At 43.1% G+C, this 13,636-nt stretch overlaps 1 protein-coding gene across 1 annotated transcript in view; it reads right to left on the reverse strand.

The window, feature by feature from the left end:
- Positions 1 to 13,636, reverse strand: part of SCFD2 (sec1 family domain containing 2) — a 397,757-nt gene that overhangs the window by 38,672 nt on the left and 345,449 nt on the right. Inside the window, exon 6 of the mRNA XM_068975329.1 lies at positions 9,738 to 9,883. Within this exon, the coding sequence (XP_068831430.1) occupies positions 9,738 to 9,883 (146 nt within the window). The remainder of the gene's footprint in view (positions 1 to 9,737; positions 9,884 to 13,636) is intronic.

Consider the following 13,636-nt stretch of genomic DNA (forward strand, 5'->3'; position numbering starts at 1 on the left):
ATTCTCTACTGGTGAGCCACCAGGGAAGCCCCAGTTCAGTTCACTTCAGTCGCTCAGTCATGTCTGACTCTTTGCGACCCCATGGACTGCAGTACGCCAGGCCTCCCTGTCCATTGCCAACTCTTGGAATTTACTCAAACTCATGTCCATTGATGCCATCCAACCATCTCATCCTCTGTTGTCCCCTTCTCCTCCTGCCTTCAATCTGTCCCAGCATCAGGATCTGTTCCAAGGAGTCAGTTGTTTGCATCAGGCGGCCAAAGTATTGGAGTGTCAGCTTTAGCATCAGTCCTTCCAATGAACACTCAGGACTGGTCTCCTTTAGGGTGGACCGGCTGGATCTCCTTGCAGTCCGAGGGACTCGCAAGAGTCTTCTCCAACACCACAGTTCAAAAGCATCTATTCTTTGGTGCTCAGCTTTCTTTATGGTCCAACTCTGGGGGTGGGGAGGGAAGCCCCATGATGGCAATTTTGAAATATCATTTTTTATAATGAGATGTGATGGTTATTAAGCTGTCTCTCAAGCCCAAATCCTCTCTTCCATGCTCAGTTCTGGGAGGCTGGCCTGCCAACCATATTTGTGCTTTGCCATCTAGATCTGTTCGAATCTGCCCACAGGAGCCCAGGAAGGACATTGGAAGGCAGGGAAAGCAAGCGGGAACCTGCTCCTCTCTGTTATTTTGTTAGCATCACCCCAGCAATGGTTCCTTACCACTTGAAGCTGTCCCTGCTCTGGCTGTTAAATCACAGAATCCAATACATTACCTTTCTTGTTTAAACTGCTTTCAGCATTTTTCTTTTTTCTATTTTCACTGGTAACCAAAACTTCATTAAATGATATAAGTATGGTTAATTTAAAGATACATGCACCCCAATGTTCACTGCAGCACTATCTACAATAGCCAGGACATGGAAACAACCTAAATGTCCACTGACAGAGGAATGGATAAAGAAGGTGTGGTGTATACACACACATACACACACACACACACACACACACATACACATACACACAGAGAGTATTACTCAGCCACAAGAAAGAATAAGGCAATGCGGTGTACACACACACACACGCACACACACACAGATACAGACAGTATTATTACTCAGCCATAAGAAAGAATAAGGGGATGTGGTGTACACACACATACACGCACACACACACATACAGAGAGTATTACTCAGCCATAAGAAAGAATAAGGTGATGTGGTGTATACAGACACACACACACATACAGAGTATTACTCAGCCATAAGAAAGAATAAGGAGATGTGGCGTATACACACACACACACACACACACACACACACACACACACACAGAATATTGCTCAGCCACAAGAAAGAATAAGGCTATTTGCAGCAACATGGATGGACCTAAAGATTATCATACTAAGTGAAGGAAGCCAGAAAAAGACAAATAGATGTCACTTATATGTCGAATCTAAAAAAATGATACAAATGAACTTATTTACAAAACAGAAAAGACCCACAGACATGGAAAAGAAACATGGCTATCAAAAGGAAAGGGGTAGGGAGGGATAAATTAGAAGGTTGGGATTAACATATACACACTATTATATGTAAAACAGATAATCAACAAGGACCTATTGTGTAACACAGGGAACTATACTTGATGTTTTGTAATAACCTATAAGGGAAAATAATCTGAAAAATAATAATATACATATAACTGAATCAATGTACTATATACCTGAACTAACAATATTGCAAACAACTCTACTTCAATTAAAAAGAGAGAGAGAGAGAGAGAGAGAATTTATAGTGATTTACGGTCCAGTGATTAGGACTTGGTGCTTTTACTGCTAGGGCCCAAGTTCAATCCCTGATCAGGGAACTGAGATCCCACAAGCTGAGCAGCACAGTCAAGAAAAAAAAAAAAAGGTGTTTTGCCACTTTTAAATATTATATAGAAAAAGACTTCTAAATTCGTCTTTAAAACAACTAAGCACAGAACAACTAAATAACATCGTTCATTTAAAGAGCTCGATTTAGGAAAAGACTTTTCAGGTTCAAAGCAATACTTGTCTCATGATTCGTTAGCAAACACATTTCTTAGTTTCCCCAATCAGGGTTTTAATCATGAGAACTTTTGGCTTCTTCCTTACTCAGTCTGGATTTTTTTCTGCCCCAAATCGTGTCACTGAAATCTGACTAGAATGAATGGCTTTGGCAGTAGAGTCTTCTTTTTTTTTATTTTAAGACTTTGAGTCTTTTTTTTCCCTGTGCTGGGTATTCTTTGCTGTCCTGGCTTTTCCCTAGTTGTGGTGAGTGGGGGCTGCTCTCTAGGGGCGGTGTGGGGGCTTCGCGTTGCAGTGGCTTCTCTTGCTGAGGGGCAAAGGCTCAGGAGGTGGTGGCGTGTCGGCTTAGCTGCTTCTCGGCATGTGGGATCTTCCTGGACCAGGGATCAAACCTATGTCTACTGCATTGGTGGGTGGATTCTTTAACACTGAGCCCCCAGGGAAGCCCTGGCAGTAGCTTCCTAGATGAGACTCCTCTAACTATTATGAAATTTTCTATTCAGCCAGAAGCTGCTTACTTCTCAGCAAAGGCCCATAGAAGGGGGTGATGGGAAGACAGATGTCTTTCCCTAGGGCCCTGTTCAGTTTTCCTCATGTGTTAGAGAGGAACAGAGGGGAGATCAGTTGCGTAGTTTGACTTCATGAGATGTTAACGAGAATAATTTAATTTTCCTAATCAAACATTCACTGGCAGTTCATCTTTCAGCAGGGAAGGAGAGGGATTAAAAACACAGACAAATTCATCTCTACTTCTTGCTTCTAACACATTCAGCGTGTCCTGGCAGTAGGGGGTCTATGCTCTACACAATCATTCAGACAGACATCCGTGTTCCTGCTGTTGAGCACCCCCTGCCACCCCCTAGGGCTCTGGAATCCCACATGGAAGCCTTTGCATCTCATCAACTGAGGATGAAAGAGACAGTGTGGAGCATTTCCAGAGAGATTTTTATGGGGTGAAGGTGATCTGTATCATGTATACCCATTGTTCACGGGTCAGAATTAATCACAAACCTACATCTACCTGCAAGGGAACTTGGAAAATGTGGTCTAATCGTGCCAGAAGGAAACAGAAATACAGTTTGGGGAACCCACATAGTCTGTTTCTACCACAGACATACCGCAAAGTCTGAATTGAAGTATTAGTTATTTCCTTAATAACTGGCAGGTTGCTTGTGGTAGGCAAAGGATTATTAAACCTCTTTTCCCTTCTGCATAAGAATTTGACCTTTGGTTAACTTTTGAGCTCTGTTTCCCTGGAAACCTGATAAGGGAAGAATGTCAAACTCTAGCCAAGCAAGATTGCCTATGATAAAAATGACCCCCGCTTAGTAAATTGCATTAGATGGGGAGAACTATAAATACTGGACAGAAAGTCAGGGCTTTGCGCTTCTCTGAGTACAATGACCCTTGTATAATTGGCATGTCCCCTTGGAAGAATGCTAGAACCATGTCTGTGGAGCTGGTTCAGAGAAAGTGGCTCCTATAGGATATGGGAGTTTTAAGCCAGGAGACTCCTGTCCCCACCCTTCCTTCCTTGTGAGTCTAGTTCCTTCACCCCTCAGCTGTCACTCTGGGACCAAACCAAACAGCTCCTGGGTAGCTGCATGGACTGCTTCATGGATGGGCACAACGGTTACTCCAGAGCAGAAAAATGCCCGCCGCTGCCTATGGGTGAGCTATGTTCCTATCCTGGGCAGACTGGTGCCAGTGGGGGCTATGAGCACAGGGATGACTGAAGCACTAGGCACAGAATGCATGATGCCTAGGGCCCATGAGACTGTTAGCAATCCATGAAAATGTATTAATTTCTTTTAAAATCAGAAGAAAATTATGAACTTTTAGGTGAAAGATAATGTTTTGATATATAATATAAATAGATTTGTCTCTATACCAATGTAACTGTATAATTACATGTACACAATTGAACATATGCAAATACAAGAATATTCATATAAATACATGTATTATATACTCAACATATATATTCAAATGAATATATTTATAAATTTTATTACATAATACTTTAGTCTCAGTGTTAGTCACTCAATTGTGTCCAACTTTTTGTGACCCATGGACTGCAGCCGGCCGGACTCCTCTGTCCAAGGGATTTCTCCAGGCAAGAATACTAGAGTGTCACGTCCTTCTCCAGGGGATCTTCCCAATCCAGGGACTGAAGCTGCAGATTCTTTACCATCTGAGCCACCAGGGAAGCCCCATATAATACTTAATAAATATTTATTCACATAAATATATATATATATATTAATATAGGAAGAGAGCCATGAAGGCAAACACGCTTAGGGCCGTGGAGATCGCAACGTGGCCCTGTATGACAGTCTCATGAGGCTAGCTTGAAGGTTTGGCAGAACCTAATGAGACCTCCATGGGTGTTACACATGAAATAGATGAGGTTTCAAAACAAATAGAAACTCTCTTTTTGTCATTAAACGGTCAGTATCTGTTCCAGAACAAACTGGACTTTTAATATCCCATAGTTAATCAGAATATGAAAAATAAAATACTTGTTTCTATGTCTTTGGTTCCTTTTCATGGTGGAGATAACATATGATTCAGTCCAGAAGGTTCTTACTGACCTGATTCCAATCCTTGAAGAAAGGTTCTGAGCACAGCAACAGTTTCTGACATTACACATAAGTCAGAGACAATTCTGAAAAACAAACTCCAACATCTTCTTAAATTTGGCCACCTGTAGATGGCCAAGGAGATCAGTTCCAAGAAAACTGTTGATGCCACAACCATATCCCTTTGGTTGTGCTGCTGACCCTGGCTTTTGCTGGTTGATACTGGTGCAGCCGGGGCCCCTCTTAGTCTTTCTGCTGCAAATGCTTCTTTTCTGCAAAACTGACTCTAAACAACCAACTTCCCAGGAGAACTAGACTCGTACAGAGGATATTTACTTTGTTTCAGTCCAAGATCGCACAGAAAAAACTTTTCTTCATAACTGATTTTGGCTTTGGGCTTTGACTACTCCATGGCTTATTTATTTTTATCTTTTGTTATATACTATGACTGATTTTTTTCCTCCTTTCATCTTCTTAAGGATAATGGTTTGTTCTGGAGATTAAAAAGTGCTTTATTCGTCTATCTGTTCATCCATCCATCCATCCATCCATCCATCCCTCAAACCACAAGCAGATGACCTTTAAAGTTTTCAGTCTAGTCCCTTTAACGTCAATATAAGGAAATCAAAGCCCAAAGCTATTAATCAACTTGCTTGAATTCACACACAGGCAGTTAGAAGTTAGGCTGCAGGAGAGAGTCAAGCTCCCCGGCCCCTGGTTTACACTATCTCACGTAAATGCTTTCAAAAAGGATGTCAGCAGGTCTGGAGTTAGGTAGATAGAATCAGGAGGAAGAACAGAGCTTAGCACTTGGAAAAGGACAGCTGGTGGCCAGGGCTGGGGATTGCTGATGAAGAGACTGGGCCTACAGACTGTTCAGAGGCCCTATTTCACCAGGCACAAGATGAATTGAGCCTCCTTGGGCCCTGCAGGTTCTAAAGGCTCTTGTTCAACATGCCAGAGGCACAGAAGATGGTACCCATCTGTGGGACGTTTCCTCCAACACAGCACAGCACTTTGAGAGTTTTGCCAAAGCCAGTCAAGCAAGAGTCATACAGTGTTTTGTCTGAAAGGGCTCTTAAGCTCCTTGACCTGAGTCATCTGAGGAACAGCAGCACATGAAACGCTGACATTCAGAAAGAGGGTTAAGCCTCCCATTAAACTGGAACATTTGCAGTCAGAAACGAAAGCAGAAGAAGGCTTGCTATAAAGGCAAAACTGGGGCTTACGTATCTGGTCAACAGAGTCTATGGACATACATGACTTTTCCAAACAAAGGGGTATGAGTAGTAAATTCTGACCATATGTCACAGCTAACGGGAAAGTCAACTTGAGAATGACCCCCTTTCTGTGTAGCCCATCTCCTAACAAAGGAATCAATGAAACGCTACAAAAGAGGACAAAGAGAAGGTCTATTTCGTCCTTTACAACAACGGTTACAGCCAGCACTTACATAACACGGTCTGTGTTGGCTTGTGTCCTGAAAAGCCTTATATGTATCAACTCACCTAATCATCAGAGCACTTTTATGAAGGAGCTAATAAAAGTAGCTAAGAGGAACTAAGCTCAGAGAGGTAAAGTAATTTGCCTAAGGTCACACAGTTAGTAAGGAGCAGAGCTGGGTTATGAACCCAAAGGCTGATGTTAACCTACATGCTAACCTCTCTCTCACTTAGAATTAAGAATGTAAGAAATACCATTCTGAATTAGACCCATAGTCCAGGATCCATCCACCTACCCCTTTACCCTCAGGTGGCAAGCACTGAACTGGGCTGTGTATTTATCAGGATGAGCAAACACAGAAGCTGTCTCCAGCTTCGCTGGCATGCTCTTCAAGCCAAGAGATTCAATGGCAGCCTCGTGGTGGCACCATGCCCACTCCCCTGGCTGTGGCAGAGGTACTGGTTCTGTTGGAACCAGGTGTGTGATGATGTTCGGGGCTCATTTCTACATACCTGGTCTAGATCCCACTTCTCCAGCTCTTTCAGATACTACAGGTACTTAATTCCTTATATGAAATCACATTTTCTTTAAAATGATGAGAGCGGTGTCTGCTTTCTATATCTGAGCTGTGACCAAAACATTAATCTAAAGGGCTAACGGATGAAGGTTAAATAAGAAGTGCCTCTAGCTAATAGAGTAAAGAGGAGTGGCTCTAAGAGTCAACTCATTTGCATCAGAGCAGGAGAAAGGTACTCTGGGAGGAAGCCTGGGGCTGAGTAGGGCCCCAAGATCCAGGGGAGAGAGCCCAGATACACAGCACTGGTCAGAGCTGAGGCAGGAATCCCTTGCCAGACCAGGTCTATGTCTTTCCTGAGTGCCCCAGGAAGCCCAGGACATCCAAACTAAATGATGTGTAGAAACAGCATGGAGCTAGAGAGAAAGCACTAATTTTTCCTAGAGCTGAGGACCAAACTGGGAGAAGAGATGGACAGAAAGTTGCCTAGCTAAGGTCCATCTTTAAAGCTAGATGGAGCTGGACTCTGCTTCTAGTCTGGACACCTGTTATTTTCTATCTGTATATATTTTTGTCCCAACGACTCTTCCAAAAAATGATAAAAATATATGTAGTGCATTCAGGATGTACCCCAAAACATTTCTCAGGCATCTATTATGTGCATGATACCACTATAGCAGGGAAACTATGGCAGTAGACGCATCAGATCAAATCCCTGTCCTCACAGGGCTTACACCTGTGACTTAGTATTTCTTTACCTCCAAAAGGCATTGAAAAGCCCAAACAGGTAAAAATTATCTGTAATCCCATCAAAAATTCTTTCTCTACATATATAAAGCAAGAAGCCAGAGTTCCTTCTTGTCCAGTCGACCCTTCCTATTCCCCATAAGTAACCATTATACATTTTTCCTAAAAATTTAAATACTTATTAAGTATACATACCCACATACTTTTTATTTTATTGTTTTTTAAAAGAAAATTAAGATAACACTTTACAGAATAATCTACAACACTTTTCACCCAATATTCCACAAACCACTGTTTGAGTTCTCCAAGTAGAACCTAAGGATCCAAACACAGTCATTGTGAGTATGTATAGATCTCACTTTTTGGTTGCATAGCACTTCACTTGGTGTCTGGATTAATATTATTTAATCCCCTCAAGATACACATATACTGTCTGCCTTGCCCCCACTTCCATTCATGGACCTTTAGGAGTTTTGCTGAATGAGTTGATAATATTACTGACTCACTATACAGGAAGTGTATGCAACAAGGGAGAGTTCATTTTCCAAAGGCAACGGCTGCTCAGACAGGGTTCTGAGGTCTGGGGAAATGACTGAGTTGGTGGCAGGGAGATAAAGTCTAGGAAACTGATCATTGTCTTTGTCATGCTCAAGATTTAAAGATAACATGTTTATGTGAAGTTGGCCAAATCAGCCACCACGATGGTCAAAAAAAAAAACTGAAAAGACCTTAGTAATTTAGTGGTTACTTTCCCATTGTTAATGACAGCAGCCACTTGCCTCTCAACAGTCTTTGAAGATGCAAATTTCATCATGTATCTTCAGTTCCATCACATCTTGTAGAACCGGTCTACACTGCCATACTTAATACTGGCAATTTTTTAAATGACAAAACTACAACTGATCAATTATCTGAGTGATTTTATCAGTATTTTTTTAGATCATTGAACAAAGGATGGGAACTTATATTACTAAGTTGAGTGCCAGTTTCTAAGGTCTTCGGTGTCTTGGTGGGTGACTTCAGGTACCCACAGCACCATCAGTTAGTATTTCTAGAACCTCCATGAGAACCATGGTGCAGTGACTGGAAGCTTCGTGTTGGCAGCAAACACGGGGTCGGGTCCTGGCCACCTGTGTGCCTGTGGCAAGTCACTGCGGCCTTTCTAGGTCTCTGATAATAATACCTCTCTGGCCTACTTGCGTGAGGATCAAAGGGGAACCGAATGCAGGGCTCTTCAAGTATCAGCTACTATATGAATAAATGGGAGGAAGAACCTGCATGTCGCCAGGTGATAGTGGGTAACCTCAGCTCCTGTCTACATGCCCACCTTGGAGAGTCAGCACCCTGAAGCTGAAGCCCTCACTGGATCATAGTCCCCACTAACAGCTCATTTAACTCTCCGTGAAAGCCTTAGCAAACAGAGTGAATTCTGTGGACTATTTCATAGGAAGATGGGAGAGAAGATTCCTTCATCCACTCCACACCAAAACCTAATGAGCTTTTCTGTCAGAAACATTTACTCTTCCTTGAAAGCTCATCTTTGGCCACCAGCAACCTGATCGCTTTCCTCCTTGTCTAACAGAGACTACCCAGCCTCGATGGCTCTAGCCTTTCTTTACCCTTTATCTTCCCTTTGGGTCTTTCTGTGCCTCACTCTGCCACCTCCCTCTTCCCTTTGCCATCAAGGTGTGGTACAGTAATTACCCCATTCATCTTGGATTTTCTTACCATTTTCCGACTCCCTACTCAAAACATCCTTGTAAGGTTCTCCTACTCTCCTTATACAGTGGTGAAGGTGAAAGTTGCTCAGTCGTGTCTGACTCTTTGTGACCCCATGGACTATACAGTTCATGGAATTCTCCAGGCCAGAATACTAGAGTGGGTATCCTTACCCTTCTTCATGGGATCTTCCCAACCCAGGGATCGAACCCAGGTCTCCCGCATTGCACGCAGATTCCTCACCAGCTGAGCCACAAGGGAAGCCCATAAAATGATGGGGGCATTTTAAATAACAACTGTTTTTGCTGACATCAACTTTTATTTTCTTTGCATAATATTACTCGGTAATTCTGTTATTCTTAGGTCCAGAAACCTGGGCACTGTCTAAAGCCAGCCCCTCATCTAGCACTTACGGACTTGCCTAAGGTGACAGGACAGGTCTGGGCCACTGACAAAGTAGAGCTGACCCCCAATCCATTGCTCATCTCACGGCTTTAAGCCTGTAGTACAAATAAACTGGGAAGCTTTCAGATTCAGGGGAATCCAGAACTCTGGACTAGAAGAGCCTTAGGTTTCATCTTGAACAAATCCTTCATTTTAAACAGCTTAACATGGAAACTTTTTTTTTAGTCTCTGAATCCTAAAAACACAGCACAGATTAGCCGGTTACTTTAAAACATATGTACTTGCCTGGTGGGTATGATTTCCAGGAACATATACAGACTTGAACTGTTTCATGAGGTTCCGAGCTCCAGCAATATCCCGAAGCGAAGTGAAGAGTTCATCCACAGCACTTTTGGATTTGTGAAATGTCAGGTTAATTGAAGAGTCACAGCCTGAAACAGTCCAGAGATATTTTCTTGGGTGAACAAATCTTTAAACTGAGTTTTAATCATGACAGGCTGAGCTCCATGTAACATAGTTGGGTTCCTCTTTTTTTTTTTAACCCTATTTCCCCCTGGCTGTTCACCAATTGGGCTGTTTCAATCATCCCTGAGCAAGGAAACACACTGAGTATAAATGCCTTTGACAGAAGTAGAACTCAAAATTGCCCGGGATTGCAGCCACTGGCTTCAACCCCTAGACTGTAGAAGTTTCACAAAAAGAAAGCTCCCTAGGGTCCTATCCTTAGAAAACAGCTCTGAGAAAAGAGGAGGAGACATAGAGGAAACTACAACAGAGGACTGGGATGAGCCGCTCACACTTGAATCCCACCAACGGTTTCCATAAAATAGGACAGCCAGAACGAGAAAGCTCATAGAGCTGCTCCAATAGCAGAACTTGCTGGGCTGGGCATCTAATGTGCTAACAAAGCATACGGCGTATTTCAAAAGGCAACCATTCCAAGCTGATCAAACACAAAGGGGGCCTTATATGGAGACCATTCTCGGAAATGGTTCTATTTCTTTTTGAAACTTATAATAGATGGATTTATCCTTTATCTTGTTAGAAGGCTATTCAGAAGAGGAATGATTATGGTAAGTTAGAAGTCCAAAAAATAGAGAAGACTTAAGATGAGAATTTTGGGGTGTTGAAATACTGCAGATATAGGAATTCATCAATCCTCATATCACCCTTATGAGGCAGGAGCTATTCTTTCTCTTTTAAGGATAAGAGAGATGAGATCCGGAGAGATTAAGGAGCACTGCCGCTAGCACGCTGACAATGCTCGGCCCACACTGGCTCAGTCACTGCGGGCCGTGTGTAGGTCTGGAGAGCAGATCTTATGGCCTTTGTGTCCTTCCTCAAGTACCTGCACGCCTGTCTCTGTATCTGTTTCTGTGTCTGTGTCTCTCTTCCTGTCTGAGGGCTTCTTCTGGTTAGAAGCATGGAAGTCAGCACTCAGAAGCAACAACACAATTGTTGTTGGGGGGACAGTAACAACTGGGGACAGTTGGAATGATTCTGAATTGTGGTCTCCATAGTCTGATGGGGAGGGGGTGGTAGGGCTGAGTCCTAGTTGCCCACAACAGTAACTCACTCATGAATGCCTTCACTACTGAGCTTTCTTCCCCCCCTTGTCTCACTTCCCTACTTCCTGACCACACTGCCTGGGACATCTTCTCAAATATAGTACTTGCACTCAACCCTTGTCTCAGGAAACCAGAGCTTCCAGGGCGATTTGAACACAGGCAGCCTAGACCTTCCCAGATAGTGCGGTGGTAAAGAATCTGCCCACCAGTGCAGGAGATGCTAGAGACACAGGTTCCATTCCTGGATCGGGAAGATCCCCTGGAGTAGGAAATGGCAACCCACTCCAGTATTCTTGCCTGGGAAATCCCATGGACTAAGGAGCCTGGGGGGCTACAGTCCCTGGGGTCACAAAAGAGTTGGACATGAGTTAGTGACTAAACATCAAGAACAACAACAGTTTATACAATTTTTTATTTAGTCTCTTTCAAGTTTTCTGAAAAGTGAGGACGATAATGTTCTTCCATTAGGCTGAGGGATAAAACCATATCCTGGATTGTAGAGTACTGAAAATAATAAACTACATGTGGAAGTTGTGGATTATACATTAGAATTAGATTAAGCAAAGGCTGTGTAATTCCAAAGAGGCAGGTTGACTGTGGAGCAGGTTGTTGATAGAAATGTTTACAAGTAAACTGAACTCAAACCCAACAGAAAAATAAAACTGTCAAAGAAATTGTTGGGAAAAAACTCCTAAATTTATAAATAAACTAAAATTTCCCTGAAAACCAGTTAATATTCTCCACTGTTCAAATCAACTGCACAACGGCAACTTCTTCCAAACCATCATCTCGTTCTGATGTGTCTGTTATCCTCAAAGCAAGTGCTCTACAATGGACATGCTTCTGGGACACCAAAGTCTCATTTTTATCATCTCTGAGCATTTTCATAATTATATCAATCTTCACCAAAAGCAGGCTCTACATTCAGTTACCCAAACCCTATAAAGAAAAGTCATACACACACACACGAGAAATGTCGATCAAAGAAGACAAATGATGTGCAAAAGCACATCACCATCTCCAGCAAAATGTCCTCTGATCACAGGCCTGACCTCTTCCATATATACCGCCTCCTGCCTTTCAGAATACCTTCTTTGTGAAAGCAGCTCATTCCAAACTCATGCTGCAACTAATAATAGCTAAAGGAGATGTGGGTGCAAAAGTTATGAAATGGGATGAATTCTTTTTCTGTGTAAAAGCTATAATCACTTAAAGCTCACCTAAATAACCACTTACATCAGGCACTATTCTAAGAAGTTTATAGATATTAGCTCATTTAATCTCCAGAGAAACCCAATGAAGTAAGTACTACTATTATTACTCCCATTTTGCAGATGGGGAAACTGAGCCATGAGAAGTAACACATGGTCACTCAATGAAAGCAGTAAAGCTATGATGCAAAGCCTGTGGTCTAACTCCCAAGATAGTCATATTAGCCACTCCACTCTACTGCCTTCATATGTGCTGGAGGCCACATATATAAAAGGCTAGTAAAGCACTTTTTGTTGTTCAGCCACCCAGTTGTGTCTTTTGCGACCCCATGGACTGCAGCACGTCAGGCTTCCCTGTCCTTCACCATCTCTGGAAGCTTGCTCAAACTCATGTCCATTGAGTCGGTGATGCCATCCAACCATCTCATCCTCTGTTGTCCCCTTCTCCTCCTGCCCTCAATCTTTCCCAGCATTAGAAGTGCTTTTAAGATGGAATGAGTGGCAGATGCCTTTCTTGGGAAGATGTGGGCCCATCCCTGGGGGTAGATGCTAATAGTGTGGTTTGCAGTTATACCCCTGGCCTGTCTTTTGCATCCATACAAAGTGTGGGATCTTGGGATCTCCCAGGACTGCTGCACACCCTCCACTGGATCTCTGTCCTGTAAGGCACTATATTCAGTTACTTCTTAGAAGCCCCTGACAGCCTGTTCCATTAAGCCAGCTTATGAGATAACGGTGTTTTGTAAGGGAACGCTAAGTATACAGTTCCAGTCAATTCTCATTTAATCCAGTTAGTTTAATAGATAATAAAGCAGAAGCTGATCCTAGCCTTTGGCCAAGCACAATCTGTGTACTTCAGTTGCCTGCTTCTTGATAAGGGAGGCCCCCAACCCCCAGGGCACCCTTGAGTTCGTCTAAAATGGGGTATGACTCATGCCCCTGCAATTCCTTTCTCTGGAGGGCTTGGCAATCTCAGGCAGGGGTCCAGTTACTTCTCCAAGCAACCAAATAGGGCTCCAGTGTCCATGTCTGCCCTCGCCAGGCCCCTCTCACCCGTCTCCGCTTACTGAAGTGGCTTTCCTTGGGCAGAGGGAGGAGAGCAGTTTTCATGGCTGTGAGTGCTGCAGGGACCCACAGTTCAGGCAACAACAAAGTTAAAGTGGAGAGCAAGCTGAGTAGCTGAGCGATCCTTTTGGGAGGGCTAAAATGAAGCTGAACCCCTCTCCAGTCTGCCTACCCCTTCTGTTTGGTTCTTGCATGGAGCAGATTTTAAACTTTGCAGGGTGTGGGGAACTTTTTTCAAAAGAGCCTGGCTTCCAGACTTTGGGTTTTATTTCTTAGGTATTCAGGGAAAAAAAGCATCTTGCAACAGGAGGCTGCCTTATCCAAAGCTTCAGTCTGGATT

The sequence above is a fragment of the Capricornis sumatraensis genome, chromosome 7, assembly GCF_032405125.1.
Source record: "Capricornis sumatraensis isolate serow.1 chromosome 7, serow.2, whole genome shotgun sequence".
Taxonomy (NCBI): domain Eukaryota; kingdom Metazoa; phylum Chordata; class Mammalia; order Artiodactyla; family Bovidae; genus Capricornis; species Capricornis sumatraensis.